We start from the raw sequence: 22097 nt of genomic DNA, 5'->3' as shown, positions 1-22097 counted from the left end.
CTCCGGGACCGGAACCTCGGCATGTGTGAGAGCAGAGCGGTTGAGAGCGGGAAGGTGCACCGGAAGCTGTTTGATGCTCAGGTGAGTCACAGCCCTGAAACACAGATCTGTTTTTAATGACACTGTTACTGGTTAGTGCTACTCGTTACTATTACTGGTTACTGTTACTGGTCAGTGTCACTGATTAGTGTCACTGGTTAGTGTTACTGGTTAGTGCTACTGGTTAGTTTTACTGGTTAGTGTCACTGGTTAGTGCTACTGGTTAGTTTTACTGGTTATTGTTACTGTTACTGTTTAGTGCTATGTGTTAATGTTACTGGTTAGTGTTACTGGTTAATGTTACTGGTTACTTGTTAGTGTTACTGGTTAATGTTACTGGTCACTGTACTGGTCACTCTTACTGGTCACTGTACTGGTCAGTGCTACTAAAGTTTGTGTCTGTTGTGTTTGTGTTTTATAGGGTCATCTTTCTAGATCTGTGATGGCTGGACACAGAGACAGGTGGACAGCCTGTCTATCTGCCGAGGACAGTCACACACACTGCAGTCCATCAAGCAGGTAGACAGTCACACACACTGCAGTCCATCAAGCAGGTAGACAGTCACACACACTGCAGTCCATCAAGCAGGTAGACAGTCACACACACTGCAGTCCACCACCAGGTAGACAGTCACACACACTTCAGTCCACCACCAGGTAGACAGTCACACACACTGTAGTCCACCACCAGGTAGACAGTCACACACACTGTAGTCCACCACCAGGTAGACCGGCCTCCACAGTGTAGCCTAACGCCCATGAGCGCCATGTCTAACATGTGCTCCCTCCAGCAGGAGGCAGCTGCAGCTGGATGATGATGATGATGATGATGATAACGATGTCTGCAAACTTCCTGACTCTGTGGGTTCGTATTGTACAATTATATTTATAATCAAATATCTAATTATTAATTCAGAAATGTTGTCCCAGTGGCAACAGACTGATGTTCAACCCTCAGTCATAAACATTCAAAAATATGTCAAATGTGTTGTTACTCAGATTTCATATCCATGGAAGAGAGGGAAGTCTAAATATGTCTCATAGCTCGTTTTCACACACTTTACGTCATGTCATTGAACACATCAAGGTAGAGCGAATACACAACTGTTTCACAGGATCATTGATTGTTCAACAGTAGTTCCACCTGTCTGTCTGTCTCTCTCTCAGTAGTCAATCATCAGAGGTCTGATATCATCGAACGACTGACGGAGGACAAAAGAAAAAAACACAAACAAGCTCTCGAACATCTTGAATCAGAGCTGACACGCCTCACTCAGGTAGTAAACACACTGATATACTACCATGTAATACACCTGAGGTAGTTCACACATTGATATACTACCATGTAATACACATTAGGTAGTATACACACTGATATTTTGCACACTGATGTTTTGCACATAAGAATTTCACGAACCGATTATACTTGTATAAAAGGGGATGTGACAATAAAAACTTGAAACTTGAAACTTGAAACTTGATATACTACCATGTAATACACCTGAGGTAGTACACACATTGATATACTACCATGTAATACACATTAGGTAGTATACACACTGATAAACTACCATGTAATACACCTGAGGTAGTATACACACGATATACTACCATGTAATACACATTAGGTAGTATACACACTGATAAACTACCATGTAATACACCTGAGGTAGTATACACGCTGATATACTACCAGGTAATACACCTGAGGTATTATAGGCACTGATATACTTCTATATAATATACCTGAGGTAGTATACACACTGATATACTTCTATATAATACACATGAGGTAGTATACACACTGATATACTTCTATATAATACACCTGAGGTAGTATACACACTCATATACTATGATGTAATACACCTGAGGTAGTATACACACTCATATACTACCATGTAATACACCTGAGGTAGTATACACACTAATATACTACCATGTAATACACCTGAGGTAGTATACACACTCATATACTACCATGTAATACACCTGAGGTAGTATACACACTCATATACTACCATGTAATACACCTGAGGTAGTATACATGCTGATATACTACCAGGTAATACACCTGAGGTATTATAGGCACTGATATACTTCTATATAATATACCTGAGGTAGTACACACACTGATGTACTACCATGTAATACACCTGAGGTAGTATACACAGTAATATACTACCATGTAATACACCTGAGGTAGTATACACACTCATATACTAACATGTCATACACCTGAGGTGGTATACACAATTATATACTTCTATATAATTCACCTGAGGTAGTATACACACTGATATACTTCTATATAATTTACCTGAGGTAGTATACACACGGATATACTACCATGTAATACACCTGAGGTAGTATTCACACACATATACTACCATGTAATACACCTGAGGTATTATAGACACTGATTTACTTCTAAATAATACACCTGAGGTAGTATACATGCTGATATACTTCTATATAATTCACCTGAGGTAGTATACACACTGATATACTTCTATATAATTCACCTGAGGTAGTATACACACTGATATACTTCTATATAATACACTTGAGGTAGTATCCTGGTTCTTCCATTAACTAACTTGTCTGTTGAATGTTTCAGGTGTGTGAGATTCAGGTCAGGACCATCAGTCTGGAGCTGCTGTCCTCTCTGCAGGATGTGGACCTCAGGTTGAACACCTTGAGGGACAGAGTGGATCACCTGGATCTCGTCAGTGTTCAGGTAAACTCACCTCCGGGTCTATTTAGCAACTTTTTTAAAAGTTTCTGATCAGAACCTAAATGGACTGTTGGATCCAGAACTGAGGGTCTGAACCTAGATGAAAAAAGAAAGAAAGAAATGTTGAGGGCCTCAAACCGGACCCTCTCCTCGCCCAGCTGGGCCTTGAGATCCTAGACCCTGGTGGTGGCCATCAGCGCTGGAGGATCCAGACACTCACTCTGGTTCAACAAGGACCAGAAGGCTCGTAGTTACCACCCCGGCACCCCGTATTCTTACAGTCGCCCTACCTCCCTGAGGTTCTGCGTCAAGTCCACAAACATGTAGACTGGATGAAGAGTGGATGACTCTGCAGTGGTCGGTGTAATAAGGATGGACAGGAAGCAATAACATTCCAGATACAGGAGAACATTCCAGATACAGGAGAACATTCCAGCCAACTGCAATACGACTTTATAATAAATCTCCACTGGCCAGATCATCCTCAAATTGATCATCAAGAAACATGCACCGCTTTCACTTTATGTACACTTAGAGACACTGTATACATTTTCATTTACTTTATTATTGAAATTCTTAAATATAATATGCCCTTCTATTTTATTTTATTGTAAAATTGTAAATGTAATCTAGTATGTGTGTGTATGTGTTTCCTCTAGGAGGAGGTGGAGGAGGAGGTGAAGCTGAAAAAGACTAGAATAATGGAACTGAAGCTTAAACTGACGGACTCTGAGACTCAACGAACCAACGAGGTCAGTTTAAATGTATATAAATATACATTTAAACACATATGTACACACACAGAGGATACTAGAGTACATAACACAATTATTATATTTATTATATATTTATTTATATTAATTTTATTATTACACATTTGCTTTACAATCTGTACACATACAACATCCCTGACCTTTGACCTCACATCAGGAAAAACTCCCCAAAAATGTAAGAAACCCTTTCACGGAAAAAAAATTAGAACCCTTCAGGAGAGCAACAGAGGAGGATTCCTCTCCGGGATGGACAGAAGAATAGATGATGTCATATGACCAGATAAACAAACCAGTGTTTGTCTGTGTGTGTGTGTTTAGATCAGAATTGTGCTCAGGAAGTACCTCCTCCTGCTGGAGAACATCGGCTTCCTGCCTTCACCTGACGTCTGCAGACTGATCCACACCGAGGCCACGGTAAGACCCTAACCTCTGACCCCTGAAAACGACCATTTAATTACCCGAACCTCTAACCCCAGTCATGTGACCTCTGACCTCATCTCTGTCCGTGCCTCAGATGCTGAACCATTCTCTCCTGGCGAACCGTCGCAGCACCGCCCGCCTGCTGCTGCTCCTCCAGGAGGAGAACCTGCAGCAGGAGGCGCTCCTCCGGCTGCACCTTGAGGACCGCCTGAGCCGCTGGAGAAGGAGCCGGGTCACGGAGGTCATAGACCGCTTCAGGTGGGGGGCAGGTTCAGTATTAGTCTGAACTGGTTCATTATTAGTTTGAACTGGTTCATTATTAGTTTGAACTGGTTCAGTATTAGTTTGAACCGGTTCAGTATTGGTCTGAACAGGTTCAGAACCAGCAGTACTTGTGTTGCAGGAATCTCTGCAGCGGCGGCGAGCAGCCGCAGCTGGTCTCAGGTCAGCTGGTTCAGGAGAAAGGACTTCTGACTGAACAACGTGATGACATCATCTCTCAGATCTGGTAACGACATCGTCCGTAACAACCATCCGGCAGAGAAACCTCTGGCTCAGACGTCCAATCAGTGTCTCTGTTTCAGCTCGCTGGTCCCGCCCTCCTGCTCCACTGCTCTGGCCTGTGATTGGTTCAACCAGCTGACAGCCGTCAACCAACAGATCGGTAACTTTGCTCACATTTCAGTTTGTGAGTGGAAACGCAAAGAAGCATGTCGTCATCCTGTGTGTGTGTGTGTGTGTGTAGATACTCTGCATGGGCTGCTCCTCCATCAGCTGCGATGTGCTTATGAATTCACCTGGGCGGACCGGCTCCTTCAGGTGAAGCTCTGTGAGGTGATGACATCATGTTTAACTTCATTAATATCAATGTCAATATTTCATATGAAGACAACCATCGACTATTGATGATTGATCATTGATGATTGGTTATAGATAATTGATGATAGATAATTCATTCCTGATGATTGATTATAGATGATTGATCATTGATGATGGGTTCCTCCTGCAGGAGGAGCTCTCCTCTCTCCAGCTCTCAGAGGAGCAGATGAACGACGTCGTCGGCTCTCAGCTCCTCGCTGTGATTGGAAAAAGCCAGAGTCAGGACGAAGAGCGATTGGCTGCTTTAGACGTCAGTCACACAAACCTCCACGACACGTGTCCAAGTGAAAGTAGATGAGACTTGACCTGTCTGTCCACATGTCTCTATGTCCACATGTCTGTCTGTCCACCTGTCTGTCTGCAGCGGTACTGTGACTCTGTGGCCCATCAGGCCGTCAGTCTCAGCAGGTGTGTGTTCGTTGTGATGCGAGGAGCAGCGTTGCTATGGGAGACGCACAGCCAGATGTTAGAAAGGAGGCGAGAACAAGTGCAGCAACACCTGGACCAACTCACACACTCACAGCAGCAACACACACAGGTGAGTCTACAACACACACACACACACACACACACACACACACACACACACAGGTGAGTCTCACCTCTACAACACACAGGTGAGTGTCTCCCATGATGTTTTGCTGTTGTGTTGTTAGAGCCAGAAGGTGCACCTGGACAACCTGCTGTGTGCACTGCGTCAGGAGAGCAGTGAGGAGGCTCTGAAGACGACTCTGGACACCACGGAGAGCTACCTGCAGGAGCTGAAACACAGGTAGTGCTGATGTATATATATATATATGTTTCTGTTCAACCATTATGTTTCTGAACATATTTACTATGAGATATCTGTGTGTGTGTGCGTGTGTGTGCGTGTGTGTGTGTGGGGGGGTGTTCAGCTGCAGAGGTGTCTCTGATCAGTGGGAGGTGTTGGCTCATCTCCCTTCTCTCCTCCTGGAGGATCTCCTCTCCTACAGCAAGAGCCTCAGCTCCTTTTACCACCTCAACCACACCTACACACTGGTAACCACACCTACACACTGGTAACCACACCTACACACTGGTAACCACACCTACACACTGGTAACCACACCTACACACGACTCTCCAGCTGGTAGTTGCAGGTGTTAGTTAAAAAAATGAACAGTGAATAGACAATAAGAAGATTCATTGTTCCTCCTCCTCAGACTCCAGAAGAACTGCAGAACCTCCACCCAGCCTCCACCCAGCCGGGTCAGTCTGTCTTCGGTTCTGGGGTTCAGTGATAAACTGGTTGGGTCCAGACTGAACTGGTGTGTTTGGTGTTTTGTGTAGAACACAGTGAGGCAGCGGAGGTACAGACACCAGAGAAGATGATTGAGGAGAAAGAGTCAGACTCCGCCCAGCCCTCTCACGATTGGCTGACCGAGGTGAAGCTCTGACCAATGATAAACAACCATCGACTTCTGATTGATCCAGATAAAGCATGTGTGTGTGTGTGTGTGTGCGCGTGTGTGTAGGCAGAATCCTGTCTGCTGGATCTCAGCGACATCAGCGGTGATGTCACGTTCAAATCATCCAGGGGTGTGGCCTATAGTGGCCCCGCCTTCCGATGCCCCGCCCCCAACCTGGTGGACGACCTGCAGCTGGAAGAACAACTGAGCCTGTTTAATGGGGAGCTGCTCACACACACACTGGGCAGGTACACACACACACACCCCGAGAAGGTACACACACACACACACACTAAGCAGGTACACACACACACTGAGCAGGTGGTTACCGTGTGTTCTTATCCTTAAGGATGAGAACCTTGTTCTTCGATCACCTGGAGCAACATTTCCATGACGTCCTCAGCTCGGCCGTCGCTATGGTGACGGCCAGGAAGGAAGCGGCTAGTTCGGAGCAAGAACTTCACTTGAAGGAGTTGAACCCCCAAAACATCCAGACCCACATATACCAGCCACGCCTGGGTAACGCACGCACACACACGCACGCACACGCACGCACACACACGCACACGTGTCAACACACTCAGCAGTTAACATTAGCTTCTGTTCAAATGATACTAACAGTCACCGCCTGTGTGTGTGTGTGTGTGTGTGTTAGCTGAGCTTCAGCTCCACAGACAGCAGGTGGATGCTCACCTTGAGGAGGTCTCTGGCGCGTTGACCTCCTGCCGGGTGGAGCTGCAGCAGCTGCAGAGCTCCCTGAGCAGCCGGCAGCAGGAGGTCAGCCGGCGTCTGTCCCACATGGAGGACGACGTCCTGGCAGCCGGCAGCAGTCCACGGTAACAACTGATCTGAGGTCAGCTCTCAGGCCCGTTGGTCCTTTTGTTAAAGTCTGTCTGTCTGCAGGCTGCAGGCGGTGAGCTCCACCCTGCAGGACTGTCTGGATCAGCATATCAAACACACCCAGCGCTGTCAGACCACCTTCAGACGGACAGTTCACGACAGACTGGAGCAGGTTCGGTGCAGAAGAAGCCGGCTCCTCAACTCCTTCAGGTAACACCTGGATACCTACAGCCAGCCACTGGGCAGAGTTCACCTGGACTGAGTTCACCTGGACTGGGTTCACCTGGACTGGGTTCACCTGGACTGGGTTCACCTGGACTGAGTTCACCTGGACTGGGTTCACCTGGACTGAGTTCACCTGGACTGAGTTCACCTGGACTGAGTTCACCTGGACTGAGTTCACCTGGACTGAGTTCACCTGGACTGGGTTCACCTGGACTGGGTTCACCTGGACTGGGTTCACCTGGATAGGTCACCAGGCAATCACAGGGCCAAAGTTCAAGTCTAAAGCAATGTGTTCTCCTCCTGCAGGTTGTTTAGTGAAGGAGGTGGCTTTGCTCCTCAGGAGGTGAAGTTGTTTCAGGCGAGGCTGAAGGAGGAAACCAAACGGATCATTTTGACGGAGGACTCCATTTACTCTGAGTTGGAGGGGTTTGAATCCAAGAGCTTGAAGCAGGTTGGAGCTTTGACCTCTGTCTCTTCATGTCGGTCACTGGCTCAGTTTATACTTCATCTGGAGCTTTGCTTCCTCCTCCAGCTGAAGGAGGCGTCGGCTCCTTTAGAGGAGAAACTCTACCTCCTCAGATCTGAGGTGGAGTTCATGGAGAAGATCAAGAAAATATGGAGCAGCACACAAGTTCACATCAAGGCTGAGGCACCTGTCTGTCTGTCTGTCTGTCTGACTCTCTGTCTGTCGGTCTGTCTGTCTCTCAGTCTGTCTGTCTCTCTGTCCGTCTGTCGGTCTGTCTGTCTCTCAGTCTGTCTGTCTCTCTGTCTGTCTGTCTGTCTCTCAGTCTCTCAGTCTGTCTCTCTGTCCGTCTGTCTGTCTCTCAGTCTGTCTGTCTGTCCGTCTGTCTGTCTCTCTGTCTGTCTCTCAGTCTGTCTGTCTGTCTGACTCTCTTTACTGAACTTGTTTGAATCAGGCAGCCAGAAGTAAACAGCAGCAGGTCGTCATCGGCAGCAGGCTGGAGGATCTGAGGAGAATAATGGAGAACCCACAGGTACACACAGGTACACACGGTTACACACAGGTTCACTAATACATTACCCATTCAGACCCTCTACTTCTTTGACTCATATAAGAGTAAACTGAAATTGGGCACTTCGCAGATGATGGAATCAGGCTTCGGAAGCGTGTGAATTAAGTTAACAACATTTAATAGAAAGAAAAATAAACAAAACAATCAAGGCCTCACGATCGTGGTCTTCGTGAAGGTCCCGGCTCCTCAGGTCCAGCCTGAAGCACGCGGGTCCAGACGAGAAGAGAACGCTATTTCTCCAGTACAGAGTATTAGTCTCAAAATCAGCGAATCACTCACTCTCAAAGGTGAGTGCAGCATTTAACACCTTTTGGTTGGTTCAAACTCCCGCTAGAACAATGGAGGGGTCGAATGTCATGAACCCTGGGTCAAAACGTCACTTCCGGTCCAGTCACTAAACAAGTATTTCCACAATAAAAATCCCGCTATTATTGTCTGCAATTAAGTCACTTTACGGATTCCAACCGGCTTCGACAATCTGAAATACTAAACATACAGTCACTCTCATGCAGGATACATTAATTCTTGCCATTTACATTTGCATAGAGTAAACATTACCCCTATGCTTCATAATACATTAATAACAATATCAATATTCTCCCCAATATTTCCGATTACAATATCTTTCTATATGTATTAATTTAAAGCATAAGACTTCCTCTGCACATGTTATCAAAATAAACTATTACAACCTAACACTCAACACGGCATAGAACGAGAGATCAACATGTCTCTGTTTATATTGTTTGACTGTCTTCCTGTCTGTCTGCAGGTGTCTCCAGACCAGGTGTGTTCTGTCCTGTCATCATTAAATGAAGAACTCAGGAAGCACTGTCAGTACCTGGACATTTCATTGGTAGAGTACCTCCTGTTTACTCAGATGACTTCTTGGATACAACTAGCTCCTGTATGTTTGGACTACCTTTTATCTTCATGGACTACCACCTGTATGTATGTGTGGACTACCTTTTATCTCCATGGACTACCACCTGTATGTATGTGTGGACTACCTTTTATCTTCATGGACTACCACCTGTATGTATGTGTGGACTACCTTTTATCTTCATGGACTACCACCTGTATGTATGTGTGGACTACCTTTTATCTTCATGGACTACCACCTGTATGTATGTGTGGACTACCTTTTATCTTCATGGACTACCTCCTGTATGTTTGGACTACCTTTTATCTCCATGGACTACCTCCTGTATGTATGTTTGGACTACCTTTTATCTCTATGGACTACCACCTGTATGTATGTGTGGACTACCTTTTATCTTCATGGACTACCACCTGTATGTTTGGACTACCTTGCAGGAAAGTCTCTCAGCCTCTAAATCCAGGAAGCAGGTCCGGTCAGCCACACCTGTTGGTTTACTGCAGACGAGTAGGTTGGATGTGGACCTCCTCGATGACCCTGTTGTGAGCGTCATCAAGTCCCTGAACAGGTACAGGACTAATCCTTCTGGGTGGTACTTGTCAGTACTGTGCGTGCTACCTAATGATGACAACAGTACTGTTTCTGCTTTTCAATCAGGTTCTGTACGACCCAGGATGTTGGAGCGGCAGAGAGAGAGGAGAGAGGAAGATCAGCTGCTGGTAAACATCTGATGCGCTCTTAGTTTCTGTGTTATAATATCTTATCAGACGTATGACTGACTTCTTTAATGAGCTGCCTCCTGATTTAAAGGACTACAGCTCCATGTAAACACGTCTCCAGTTCAAGTTCAACCTTTGGAGAAGTCATCATGTCCTCTTGGTCCTGCAGGTCCGGTCCAACCGAAATGTACCGAGTCTGTCAGTACACTGAGGTAAACACACACACACACACACAGAATAGGCCAACACCTGAGACACATAAGGTCAACACATGAGACACATAGCTCTTGTGTCTCATGTGTTGACCTCTTGTGTGTGTGTGTGTGTTGACCTCTTGTGTGTATGTGTGTTGCAGCTCCGTCAGCACCGCTCTGAACTCTGTGTTGTTGAGGTCCAAGGACGTCCTCCTGCTGGTCGCTGAGGTAACTTACAGGAATGTGTTTACCTGTCTGTCTCTCTGTGTGTCTGAGCTGTCTGTCACTCGCCATCCTTCACCTGCCTGTCTGTCTGACCTGTCTGTCTCTCTCTTTCACCTGTCTGTCTCTCAGGACTTCTACCGGAGCGATCATTTCCATCTCCGCAGGTTCCTTCTTGTTCCTGACAGTTTGGACCAATGGGCTGAGAGCATGCAGCAAAAGCTGCTGGGATACCAGGAGCAGATGAGGACGTTTCTGAACACCAGCAGAGAGGGTAGAAACACACACACACACGCACACACACGCGCGCACACACACACACAAAATTATGAGGATCTCATTGATAAAATAAACAATCAAAACTGTGTCTTTAAAGGTCTGCAGAACGATGTCCTCACTATGATAGAAATACAATATGTCTCATCCCGTCTGTTCTCACCTATCTGTCTATAACTGTCTGTCTCTACAGAGTTGGAGACACAGCTTTCTCTGTTGGCGGATTTGCTGCTTTCAGTACCTGTAGTTTTGATCAGTAACCATGAGCAACAGCAGGGGGCGGGGCTTATTGAGGAGATGGGCAGAGTTCGAATGAAGCAGGAGGAGACACTGGCAGCCAGCGAGGAGGACAAGGTCTGTCCTCACGTCTCTCCTCACGTCTCTCCTCACCTGTCTGTCCTCACCTGTCTGTCCTCACGTCTCTCCTCACCTGTCTGTCCTCACGTCTCTCCTCACCTGTCTGTCCTCACCTGTCTGTCCTCACCTGTGTGTCCTCACCTGTCTGTCCCCACCTGTCTGTCCTCACCTGTCTGTCCTCACCTGTCTGTCCTCACCTGTCTGTCCTCACCTGTCTCTCCTCACCTGTCTCTCCTCACCTGTCTGTACTCACCTGTCTGTCCTCACCTGTCTGTCCTCACCTGTCTGTCCTCACCTGTCTGTCCCCACCTGTCTGTCCTCACCTGTCTGTCCTCACCTGTCTGTCCCCACCTGTCTGTCCCTCACCTGTCTGTCCTCACCTGTCTGTCTCTCACCTGTCTGTCCTCACCTGTCTGTCCTCACCTGTCTGTCCTCACCTGTCTCTCCTCACCTGTCTCTCCTCACCTGTCTCTCCTCACCTGTCTGTCCTCACCTGTCTGTCCTCACCTGTCTGTCCTCACCTGTCTCTCCTCACCTGTCTGTCCTCACCTGTCTCTCCTCACCTGTCTCTCCTCACCTGTCTGTCCTCACCTGTCTGTCCTCAGCGTGTGAACATCCATCAGCTGCGAGTGTCCCTCAGAGACGAGGAGCTTCAGACTCTAGTCAGCAGAGAGGAGCTCAGACAGCAGCAGCTGCACAGCGCTATCTGCTCTTTTCACCTGGAACTACAGGTAGGAGAGGGGGCATAGTCAGTGTGATACTAAGTTCACGGCAGTACCTGTCCACCTGTCCCACCTATGTGTGTGTTCTGTGTGTTCAGGTGAGCGTGAGACTCAGAGGGGAGGAGTTTGTGACATCACTGGCCGCTCTGACAGAGCAGCTGCTCTCTCAGCTGGACGAGCTGCCCACACTCGGAGGTGAGCTCACCTGTGACCTCCTGGGATGTGGGCGGGACCTGCATACCTGGGGCTTATTAAGCTTCCTGTTTGTTTCCATAGAAACCAATGGACCTGGGGCTGAAATGAGAAGGACACACGGCTCAGTCAGCAGGTAACACCTGACCCCTGACCTCTGGCAGTACAGCTGTCATTGTGACATCTATAACATCCTCACACATATTAGTCAAAAATATAAACAATAAAATTCCCAATAAAAGCTCTCTGGACAACACCGTGTGTGTTTCAGGACCTGGTCTGGTATCCCGTACCTGCTGCCCCCCACCAACAGTAATGCTGCCCCAACAACAATAACAACAGCATCCCTCACCACATCCAGGTGCACCCTGGGACATCAGGCTGTCATTGAGCAGAGAGACGCTGCTGTGAAGGTACACACAGAAACACACACACCCAAACACAGAAACACATACAGCGACCTTGAGTGCCTTGAAAGGCACCTTATAAATAAAAATGTTTATGCACACAAAAAAGACTGAATGTATTTATAGGTTCATATCATGTGATTAATATGGGTGTGTATATATGTGTGTGTGTGTCTCAGAGGTTCGAGCAGCTGTTGCGGGCGGAGTCGTCACGTTCAAATGACGACAAACCAAGAAGACTGAGTGAACTCCAGAGCTGGAACGCACACTGGAGACAACAGATACACACTCTGAAACACACACACCTTGGCTGAAGTGTGATACCAGCAGCTGATTGGCTGTTTGCTGTGTGTTGATGTTGGTTAATAAACCACAGAGGAAGAGAAGAGTCTCGGCTCGTTGTTTTAGGTGTTGCTCCAGACTCATCACCTGAACACCGGAGTACCTGAACACCTGGTCCACAGAGTGCTGATCCAGAATGAAAAGGTATCGCATCCCAGATTTGATGATCCTGTGTTCAGAGCTGGAGGTTGAAACTCCTTCGTTAGCGTTGAGGCTAACAGTGTTTACCTGTTTACAGTCTTTATGCTAAGCTAACCTCTGACATTATGCTCCCTCTGAACTTCTACACATATACGTATATATGTGTACATGTATGTTTACACATATGTGTACATGTATGTTTCAACTTTCTCTAAATGCAAACAAGATGCAGCTGTTTTATATTTTTTTATAATTCTGTAAATACAAACAAACCGACCAATCAGCAGCCAGAAGTCTTTTAGCTACTTTGATCAGAGGGAAAACCACGTCGTCCCATCTGGAGGATGTCTGAGGGGCTGGAGGAGGTCCAAAGAGGATCTGAGGGTCTGGAGGAGGTCCAAAGAGGATCTGAGGGGCTGGAGGAGGTCCAAAGAGGATCTGAGGGGCTGGAGGAGGTCCAACGAAAATGTGAGGGGCAGGAAGAGTTCAGGACTCTGAGTCAAGCTCGGAGATCTTGTCGATGGACTTCAGCAATTGAGAGACCAGACAGAGAGTTTCTGTTTCCCCCAACAGCTGACTGGAGACAGACAGGTACAGTTATGAATAACAAGACACACACACACACACACACACACCTGTTGTTCACAGGTACTGACCGGATTGAGGAGTGGGCGTGGCTTGCTGTCTTGTTCAGGTACTCAGACGCCACCTGAGCATTGTTTCTCATCGTCATGACGATTTCTGACTCTGCTGCTTTCAGACTGTCGTTCTCCGACTGAAGAGAGTCGACCTCCACCTAGAACACACGTATCATCATGTAGGGTCGACCTCCACCTAAAACACACTTATCATCATGTAGAGTCGACCTCCACCTAGAACACACTTATCATCATGTAGAGTCGACCTCCACCTAAAACACACTTATCATCATGTAGAGTCGACCTCCACCTAAAACACACTTATCATCATGTAGAGTCGACCTCCACCTAAAACACACTTATCATCATGTAGGGTCGACCTCCACCTAAAACACACTTATCATCATGTAGAGTCGACCTCCACCTAGAACACACTTATCATCATGTAGAGTCGACCTCCACCTAGAACACACTTATCATCATGTAGAGTCGACCTCCACCTAGAACACACTTATCATCATGTAGAGTCGACCTCCACCTAGAACACACTTATCATCATGTAGAGTCGACCTCCACCTAAAACACACTTATCATCATGTAGAGTCGACCTCCACCTAAAACACACTTATCATCATGTAGGGTCGACCTCCACTTAAAACACACTTATCATCATGTAGAGTCGACCTCCACCTAAAACACACTTATCATCATGTAGAGTCGACCTCCACCTAGAACACACTTATCATCATGTAGAGTCGACCTCCACCTAGAACACACTTATCATCATGTAGAGTCGACCTCCACCTAAAACACACTTATCATCATGTAGAGTCGACCTCCACCTAAAACACACTTATCATCATGTAGGGTCGACCTCCACTTAAAACACACTTATCATCATGTAGAGTCGACCTCCACCTAAACCACACTTATCATCATGTAGAGTCGACCTCCACCTAGAACACACTTATCATCATGTAGAGTCGACCTCCACCTAGAACACACTTATCATCATGTAGAGTCGACCTCCACCTAGAACACACTTATCATCATGTAGAGTCGACCTCCACCTAGAACACACTTATCATCATGTAGGGTCGACCTCCACCTAGAACACACTTATCATCATGTAGGGTCGACCTCCACCTAGAACACACTTATCATCATGTAGAGTCGACCTCCACCTAGAACACACTTATCATCATGTAGAGTCGACCTCCACCTAGAACACACTTATCATCATGTAGAGTCGACCTCCACCTAGAACACACTTATCATCATGTAGAGTCGACCTCCACCTAAAACACACTTATCATCATGTAGAGTCGACCTCCACCTAAAACACACTTATCATCATGTAGGGTCGACCTCCACCTAGAACACACTTATCATCATGTAGAGTCGACCTCCACCTAGAACACACTTATCATCATGTAGAGTCGACCTCCACCTAAAACACACTTATCATCATGTAGGGTCGACCTCCACCTAAAACACACTTATCATCATGTAGAGTCGACCTCCACCTAGAACACACTTATCATCATGTAGGGTCGACCTCCACCTAGAACACACTTATCATCATGTAGGGTCGACCTCCACCTAGAACACACTTATCATCATGTAGAGTCGACCTCCACCTAAAACACACTTATCATCATGTAGGGTCGACCTCCACCTAGAACACACTTATCATCATGTAGGGTCGACCTCCACCTAGAACACACTTATCATCATGTAGGGTCGACCTCCACCTAGAACACACTTATCATCATGTAGGGTCGACCTCCACCTAGAACACACTTATCATCATGTAGAGTCGACCTCCACCTAGAACACACTTATCATCATGTAGAGTCGACCTCCACCTAAAACACACTTATCATCATGTAGGGTCGACCTCCACCTAGAACACACTTATCATCATGTAGGGTCGACCTCCACCTAGAACACACTTATCATCATGTAGGGTCGACCTCCACCTACAACACACTTATCATCATGTAGGGTCGACCTCCACCTAGAACACACTTATCATCATGTAGAGTCGACCTCCACCTAGAACACACTTATCATCATGTAGGGTCGACCTCCACCTAGAACACACTTATCATCATGTAGGGTCGACCTCCACCTAGAACACACTTATCATCATGTAGGGTCGACCTCAACCTAGAACACACTTATCATCATGTAGAGTCGACCTCCACCTAAAACACACTTATCATCATGTAGGGTCGACCTCCACCTAGAACACACTTATCATCATGTAGGGTCGACCTCCACCTAGAACACACTTATCATCATGTAGGGTCGACCTCCACCTAGAACACACTTATCATCATGTAGAGTCGACCTCCACCTAGAACACACTTATCATCATGTAGAGTCGACCTCCACCTAAAACACACTTATCATCATGTAGGGTCGACCTCCACCTAGAACACACTTATCATCATGTAGAGTCGACCTCCACCTAGAACACACTTATCATCATGTAGGGTCGACCTCCACCTAGAACACACTTATCATCATGTAGAGTCGACCTCCACCTAAAACACACTTATCATCATGTAGGGTCGACCTCCACCTAGAACACACTTATCATCATGTAGCGTCGACCTCCACCTAAAACACACTTATCATCATGTAGGGTCGACCTCCACCTAGAACACACTTATTATGACTTTGTACTAAACTATTAAGTTAAATATAATATAAATGTGTTATTAAGTGGATCAAACAGACCTTCAGTTTGGAAACACAGCCCTCTGCTTTCAATGCTCGCTTCTACACACACACACACACACACACACACACACACACACACACACACACACACACACACACACACACACACACACACAGAGAGACAGATAATGTTGTATCGTCCAATTGAAGGGAAGTAAAAAGGAAGTGATGCTGTCTCTTAAAGGTACAGTGACACAGATCTGCTCACAGTCATCAGGCGGAGGTTCTGCTCCACAGACTGAACCATGCTCTCCAGGTCCTGGGCCTCCTTCTCCTCCTGGCGCCTCATCTGGACCAGTTCCTCAGACAGCTCCAGAACCCTGACAGGCAGCACAGATGCATGATGGGTAATACTCACTGACAGCGGCTCTGCTAGATGCTGCAGTGTGATTGGCTGATGCTCACCTGCGCTCATTGGCATCTGATCTCCTCTGAAGCTCCCTCATGGACCTCCTCAAGGAGAGGTTCTCCTCCTCCATCTACACACACACACACACACACAGGATATGAACATTTCTAACGGTATTGTGTTCAAGGCTCACTATATACATATGTATATACCATATATCTACCATATATATATATACATGCACACACACACACACACACAGAGATCAAATCACATAGTCTGAAACTGACCTGCTGGATCTGGCTCCTGCTGCAGGAGGTGACTGCTCCAGCAATGGAGGTCTTGTCACCTCCTGCTGCTCCTTCTCTTGCCCCTCCTCCTGCCGCTCCTGCTTCTTCTGCACCTCCTGCTGCTCCTTCTCTTGCTGCTCCTCCTGCTGCTCCTTCTCTTGCCCATCCTGCTGCTTCTTCTCCTGCTGCTCCTCCTCCCTGCTGGTCCTCGGGTTTGCAGGAGAACCTATTTAATTCAAAGATGTGAGCTTTAACCCTCTGAACCTCGAGCTCTTTATTCCCGTCACATGGTTCTCTCGGGTCTTGATTTTCAAAATAAAAGTCCTGCTCCTCTTGTGAAACAGAACCATGATGACAAGATGGAGAACAATATTAAACTATTCGTGTTTCCAGCCTCTCTCCTCTCTATGTGATCTACAATATGACATGAACCACAAACCAGATGTAAGCTCCACCTCTAATGGGGCAACCAATCAGTGAACAGCAGGACTCACCTGGTCTCCTCTTCCTCTGTGCAGAAGAATGACATGCCGGCTACACCTGACTTGAGGCTCCGCCCCCACCTCTCCGTTGCCTCCTCCTGATTGGACATGAGTAATACATGTGGTGACATCACTGAGACCACGTGGGACAGGTGGAACTATGAAGTAGTTCTACCTGTAGAGCCAGAGAGGGTCTCAAGAAGAAACAGCTCCTGACCTCAGGGTCAAAGGTCAGGCTCATGTCCTGTCCTCCTTCATCTTCATCCTCTTCCTCAGCTGCAGACTGGAGCTGGACAACCTGGCTCAGGTCTTGCTCCGGGTCCTGATCCTGGTTCTTCGAGCGGAGGAACTCTCTGAAGGAGAATGGGTTCAGGTCCTGAGGGTCCAGCTGCTCGTCTCCTGGGGGTTCACAATGAGACCCGAGGTCACGTGGTGCAGCTGACGTCAGATAAACCGAACACAATAACAACAACAATAATAAACACATTTGCAATGACCTCACCGTCTGGGAGGATCGGACTTTTAACAAAGCTCTTCTGTTTGGACATGACGTCACACCGGCTCATCGAATGCCAACTGAATGACGTCACACGGCAGCTCATCGATTCCCTACTGATCGGTTTCGATCATCACGTCTCTCCTGTAGGGCCAAATCAAACCCGGAAACACAGCGGCTGACTCACGTGACCGACCTTCTGACTTCTCATTGGCTCATTCGCTGGTTCACTGCGCGAGTGAACCAGCGGACGGGAGAAGTAGGAAACGGTTCCCGGCAAAAATAAAAACGTTTTTTCCACGTGTCTCGGTTCGGAGCTGTGGCCCGGTTCCCTGCGGAGCCCCTTCGGTGAGTGGATGACATGTTAGTGCATGAGTCCGGTTTAGCGCGGCACGGCTCGTCTTGGCGGGGTTTTCAAGCAGCTCTGCTGGTCTGGGTCAGGTGTTCCGGTTTGACAGGCGACCGTGTTCACTGGTGACTGTTGTTGTGGTGACAGGAAGAGAACACGTGGCTCAACCTGGTCTAAACATAGTGGACTAGTCTGGTCTAAACACAGTGGACTAGGTCTAAACATAGCGGACTAGTCTGGTCTAAACATAGTGGACTAGGTCTAAACATAACGGACTAGTCTAGTCTAAACACAGTGGACTAGGTCTAAACATAGTGGACTAGGTCTAAACATAGCGGACTAGTCTGGTCTAAACATAGTGGACTAGGTCTAAACATAGTGGACTAGTCTCTGGTCAAACATAGCGGACTAGTCTGGTCTAAACATAGGGGTCTCTAATCTGCAGATCTGGAAAATGTCTGAAGAGATTCCTCATGAGGAGAAGAAGCCCCAGTCCACCCCATCCCAGGCCCAGTCCACCCTGTCCCCGTCCCAGGCCCAGTCCTCCCAGGTCCAGTCTACATCCACGGTCCAGTCCACCCAGTCGCCATCCCAGACGAAGTCCCAGTCCCAGCCTGGTTCCAGTTCTTCCAGCGTGCCATCCAGCGGCTCCGGGACTCTGAGCAGTGTGGACACGATCCCCGTCGCCCTGTCGTCTGTCCCCGAGGAGCCGGAGCCACAACCCTGGGGCCGCCTGCTGCCCATGAGCCCAGGGTTTAGGAGCCTCGGTGAGTTTCAGGAGGGTTCAGTTTAGGGCTGCAACAACGAATCGATAAAATCGTGGTTCATTCATTGAATTCATTCCCTTCGGTTGCTCTGTATAGGGGGCGTGGCTTACCTCCATGGCTTATCTCCATGGAAACGGTTATACTTTCCACCATGGGAGAGATGACCACTATTTCTGCTTAATACTTGTTGTGGAACTCCGACAAACATCTGAACATCTAACTTCCTGTTTGTTTACCGACTGCTTTGAGGACCAGTACCTGTTTGTTTATTGTTGTTTGTTTACAGACTGCTTTGAGGACCAGTACCTGTTTGGTCGGGACTCTCAGTGTAACTACGTTCTGAATGATCCGAATGAAATACGATCCAAAAAGTTCAGAATCTACAGCAAGAAACACTTCAGGATCTACAGAGTGAGATCACTTCCTGATTATTAGTTATTGATCAATGAATGTTATGACTTCACAGCCTGACAGAAACCTGTCTGTCTCCCTGTCTTATCTCACTTCCTGTCTCCCCGGCTCCCTTCCTGTCTCCATCCCCCTTCCTGTCTCCATCCCTCCCTGTCTCACTTCCTGTCTGTCTCCCTGCCTGTCTCCCTGCCTCCCTCCCTCTGGTCTCCCTGCCTGTCTGTCTGTCCCCAGGAGGCCAGCGAGGTCTTCGTGGTGGACTACAGTAACAACGGGACGTTTGTTGATGGTCTCCGTATCGGTAAAGACATGAAGCTTCCTCTGGTCAACAACGCCGTAATCTCATTGGCTGAGCAGCGGAACAAAGGTCAGGAACAAGTCAGCAGCTGTTCAGCCATCTGTCAGCAGCAGGTCTCACCCCACCCGTCTGTCTCTCTGCCCGTCTGTCTGCAGTCTTTGTCTTCATCGATCTGATGTCGGACCATCAGTCCAGTTTACCCAAAGAGCTTCAGGAGAAATATCTGCTGACTCGACGCATTGGCACGTGAGTCGGATACGTTCATGCCGTTGTGATATCACTTCCTGCGCCCTGAAACCAGAGTGTGTGTGTGTGTTGCAGTGGAGTGTGTGGTGAAGTCAAACTGGCCTTTGAGAGATCGTCCTGCAGGAAGTTTGCTGTGAAAATAATAAACAAGAAGAACTTTCAGTCTGAAGGGGTGAGTCCTCTCCTTCCTTCCTTCCCTTGTGTCCTTTTTTCCTTCCTTCCGTTAGCAATGGAGCAGAAGTTAGGAGGTAATAAACCACAAAATGGCGTCTTTACATGTGGACCAATGGCTAGGCAGAATGCTGATCACCTGATCCGTTTGTTTTGGAGCAAACACAGACGGCGACGCGGAACGCTCAGACGGAGATCGAGATCCTGCAGCGAGTCGACCACGTCAGTCTAGAGAAGAAGAAGATTACACAGCATTCATGAAGCGCTCATGATTAACAATCCTTTGTTTTTCACTTTCTCCTCGTGTCCTCGTGTCCTGCAGCCTTGTCTCATAAGGACGGAAGACTTCTACCAGACGGAGGACAATTATTACATCGTGTTGGAGCTGTGAGTTACACCTGAAACACTCCTCTTACTTTATTACGTCACATATAATGTGTCTGTCTCTCTCTCTCTCTTTCTGTCTGTCTGTCTCCCTCTGTATCCCTTCCTGTCTCTCTCAGGATGGAGGGAGGAGAGCTCTTCCAGAGAGTGAAGGCTCAGCAGCAGCTCAATGAATCCATCGCCAAACTTTATTTCTACCAGATGCTGAAAGCTGTTGAGGTGAAACACGAGGCAGAGACATCGTTGACTGGTTGCATGTTTATTGATCTCTTCCTGGTTTTTAACAACAACAACAGCAACATAGCATATGCTGATAATATAAAACCCTTAAATCCATGGAAACCCGCCCCTGCTCTGACCTTACATAACATGGGTTCAATAGAAAGTGCAGACCACCGATGTGCAGCCAGGAACACGACAAGATGCAATGCACTCAACCCACCACCAGGAAATACAGAGAGAGATGACATAAAGTGTGTGTGTGTGTAGTACCTCCACAGTAAAGGGATCATCCACAGAGACCTGAAACCAGAGAACATCCTTCTGTCCTCACACGACGATGTCTGTCTCATCAAGGTACCCACATCTTCATCTTCATCATCGTAACCGCCATCGTCATCACTGCGTGTGTGTGTGTGTGTCCCAGGTGACAGACTTTAACCAGTCTAGGATCCTGGAAGAGACCCTGTTGATGAGGACTCTGTGTGGGACCCCCTCCTATCTGGCTCCTGAGGTCTTCACTCACGCCTCCACGACGGGTTACAGCCTGGCTGTGGACGCCTGGAGCCTCGGGGTCCTCCTCTTCGTGTGGTAGGCCGGCTCCCGTCTCACACCAAGACGTAGACATCTATTGGTTTGTCCTCTCAGTTGACCTGTCTCTCTCTCTCTCTCTCTACCTGTCTGTCTGTCTCCCAGTCTGTGTGGTTATCCACCTTTCCATGAAAATTTTGGTCGTCAGTCGATCACAGAGCAGATAATTCGAGGAGAGTTCACCATGGTGCCGTCCAAGTGGAAGAACATCTCTGATCAAGGTACTGCTGTTGTAATACTGTAGTACTACTGTAAGTACTGCAGTACTAACGGTAGTGTTACAGTATTAGAGCAGTACTGGTGTCCACAGCTAAGGACGTGGTGAGGAAGCTACTGGTCGTGGACCCCAGCAGGAGGATGACGATACAGGAAGCCCTGCAGCATCCCTGGTTACAGGTAACTGTCGTAGGACGCCATCTGATGCCTAGTGACGTTTATGCAGGTGCATTATGGGACATGTAGTCTCCAGTTTTTGACATTTTCAGGATGGTGAGATGGTGCAGACGGCTCACAGACTCATGTTCCCCTCCAACGATGCTGCTGTTGCCACGGTAACAACATACACACTCATTCATTAGAAGTCATTCATAGTCAAACTGACTACATCCCCGACTACTCCCCCAGCCCCAAGAGGCGGGGTCAGCCGACAGGAAGAAACGAAGACGAGATGAAGAAGAAGAACATCAGGCCAAACGGAGCAAAGCCCCGCCCCCTGCCAAAGAGAACCAATCAAACGCAGATGTTCCTCAGGTTGATTGACTCGCATGTCCACGACTGAAACTGTACATTAAAGTTTGTCTTCGATTAAAGTACTTAATATTTTTCACTC

General features: G+C 47.4%; 4 protein-coding genes across 14 annotated transcripts; 3 read left to right on the top strand and 1 right to left on the bottom strand.

Annotated features, from left to right (window-relative positions):
- Positions 1-21: 21 nt before the first annotated feature.
- Positions 22-8245, top strand: LOC130196051 (coiled-coil domain-containing protein 180-like). Its single transcript, XM_056417897.1, has 20 exons — positions 22-81; positions 2660-2779; positions 3439-3528; positions 3868-3963; positions 4064-4227; positions 4373-4477; positions 4554-4633; positions 4715-4803; positions 4979-5098; positions 5213-5386; positions 5505-5620; positions 5745-5868; positions 6033-6078; positions 6160-6254; positions 6345-6526; positions 6628-6797; positions 6934-7114; positions 7182-7328; positions 7650-7998; positions 8216-8245. The coding sequence occupies exons 1-20, from the start codon at positions 22-24 to the stop codon at positions 8243-8245; spliced, it is 2538 nt and encodes an 845-aa protein (XP_056273872.1).
- Positions 8169-12732, top strand: LOC130196768 (coiled-coil domain-containing protein 180-like). 6 transcript variants are annotated; one of them, XM_056419106.1, is made up of 11 exons: positions 8169-8338; positions 9150-9233; positions 9695-9825; positions 9915-9976; positions 10068-10188; positions 10332-10666; positions 10862-11022; positions 11631-11756; positions 11846-12075; positions 12211-12352; positions 12526-12732. In XM_056419106.1, the coding sequence occupies exons 1-11, from the start codon at positions 8324-8326 to the stop codon at positions 12658-12660; spliced, it is 1542 nt and encodes a 513-aa protein (XP_056275081.1). In that variant the 5' UTR covers positions 8169-8323; the 3' UTR covers positions 12661-12732. The 6 variants fall into 6 exon arrangements, with proteins under 6 accessions (XP_056275081.1, XP_056275080.1, XP_056275078.1 ...); XM_056419105.1 differs by lacking the exon at positions 8169-8338 and having other exon boundaries at positions 8350-9233; XM_056419103.1 differs by lacking the exon at positions 8169-8338 and having other exon boundaries at positions 8350-9825; positions 10332-10398; positions 10525-10666.
- Positions 12733-13059: 327 nt separating this feature from the next.
- Positions 13060-18023, bottom strand: entr1 (endosome associated trafficking regulator 1). Of its 3 annotated transcripts, none has more exons than XM_056419146.1 (9): positions 17842-18023; positions 17515-17738; positions 17352-17437; positions 16858-17083; positions 16624-16697; positions 16427-16538; positions 16216-16257; positions 13486-13625; positions 13060-13406 (listed from the first exon to the last, which is right to left on the bottom strand). In XM_056419146.1, the coding sequence occupies exons 1-9, from the start codon at positions 17939-17941 to the stop codon at positions 13316-13318; spliced, it is 1095 nt and encodes a 364-aa protein (XP_056275121.1). In that variant the 5' UTR covers positions 17942-18023; the 3' UTR covers positions 13060-13315. The 3 variants fall into 3 exon arrangements, with proteins under 3 accessions (XP_056275121.1, XP_056275122.1, XP_056275123.1); XM_056419147.1 differs by having other exon boundaries at positions 17557-17738; XM_056419148.1 differs by lacking the exon at positions 16216-16257.
- Positions 17988-22097, top strand: chek2 (checkpoint kinase 2). Of its 4 annotated transcripts, none has more exons than XM_056419122.1 (15): positions 17988-18183; positions 18630-18951; positions 19238-19362; positions 19594-19726; positions 19813-19903; positions 19979-20075; positions 20234-20296; positions 20397-20461; positions 20578-20677; positions 20948-21034; positions 21105-21268; positions 21374-21489; positions 21564-21664; positions 21754-21819; positions 21893-22097. In XM_056419122.1, the coding sequence occupies exons 2-15, from the start codon at positions 18639-18641 to the stop codon at positions 22025-22027; spliced, it is 1656 nt and encodes a 551-aa protein (XP_056275097.1). In that variant the 5' UTR covers positions 17988-18183; positions 18630-18638; the 3' UTR covers positions 22028-22097. The 4 variants fall into 4 exon arrangements, 3 of the variants coding, with proteins under 3 accessions (XP_056275097.1, XP_056275095.1, XP_056275096.1); XR_008832321.1 differs by having other exon boundaries at positions 18101-18183; positions 21738-21819; positions 21893-21925; XM_056419120.1 differs by having other exon boundaries at positions 18101-18183; positions 20243-20296.

This window comes from Pseudoliparis swirei, chromosome 7 (assembly GCF_029220125.1).
Source record: "Pseudoliparis swirei isolate HS2019 ecotype Mariana Trench chromosome 7, NWPU_hadal_v1, whole genome shotgun sequence".
Taxonomy (NCBI): Eukaryota; Metazoa; Chordata; class Actinopteri; order Perciformes; family Liparidae; genus Pseudoliparis; species Pseudoliparis swirei.
This window is presented reverse-complemented; position numbering and strand designations above follow the sequence as displayed.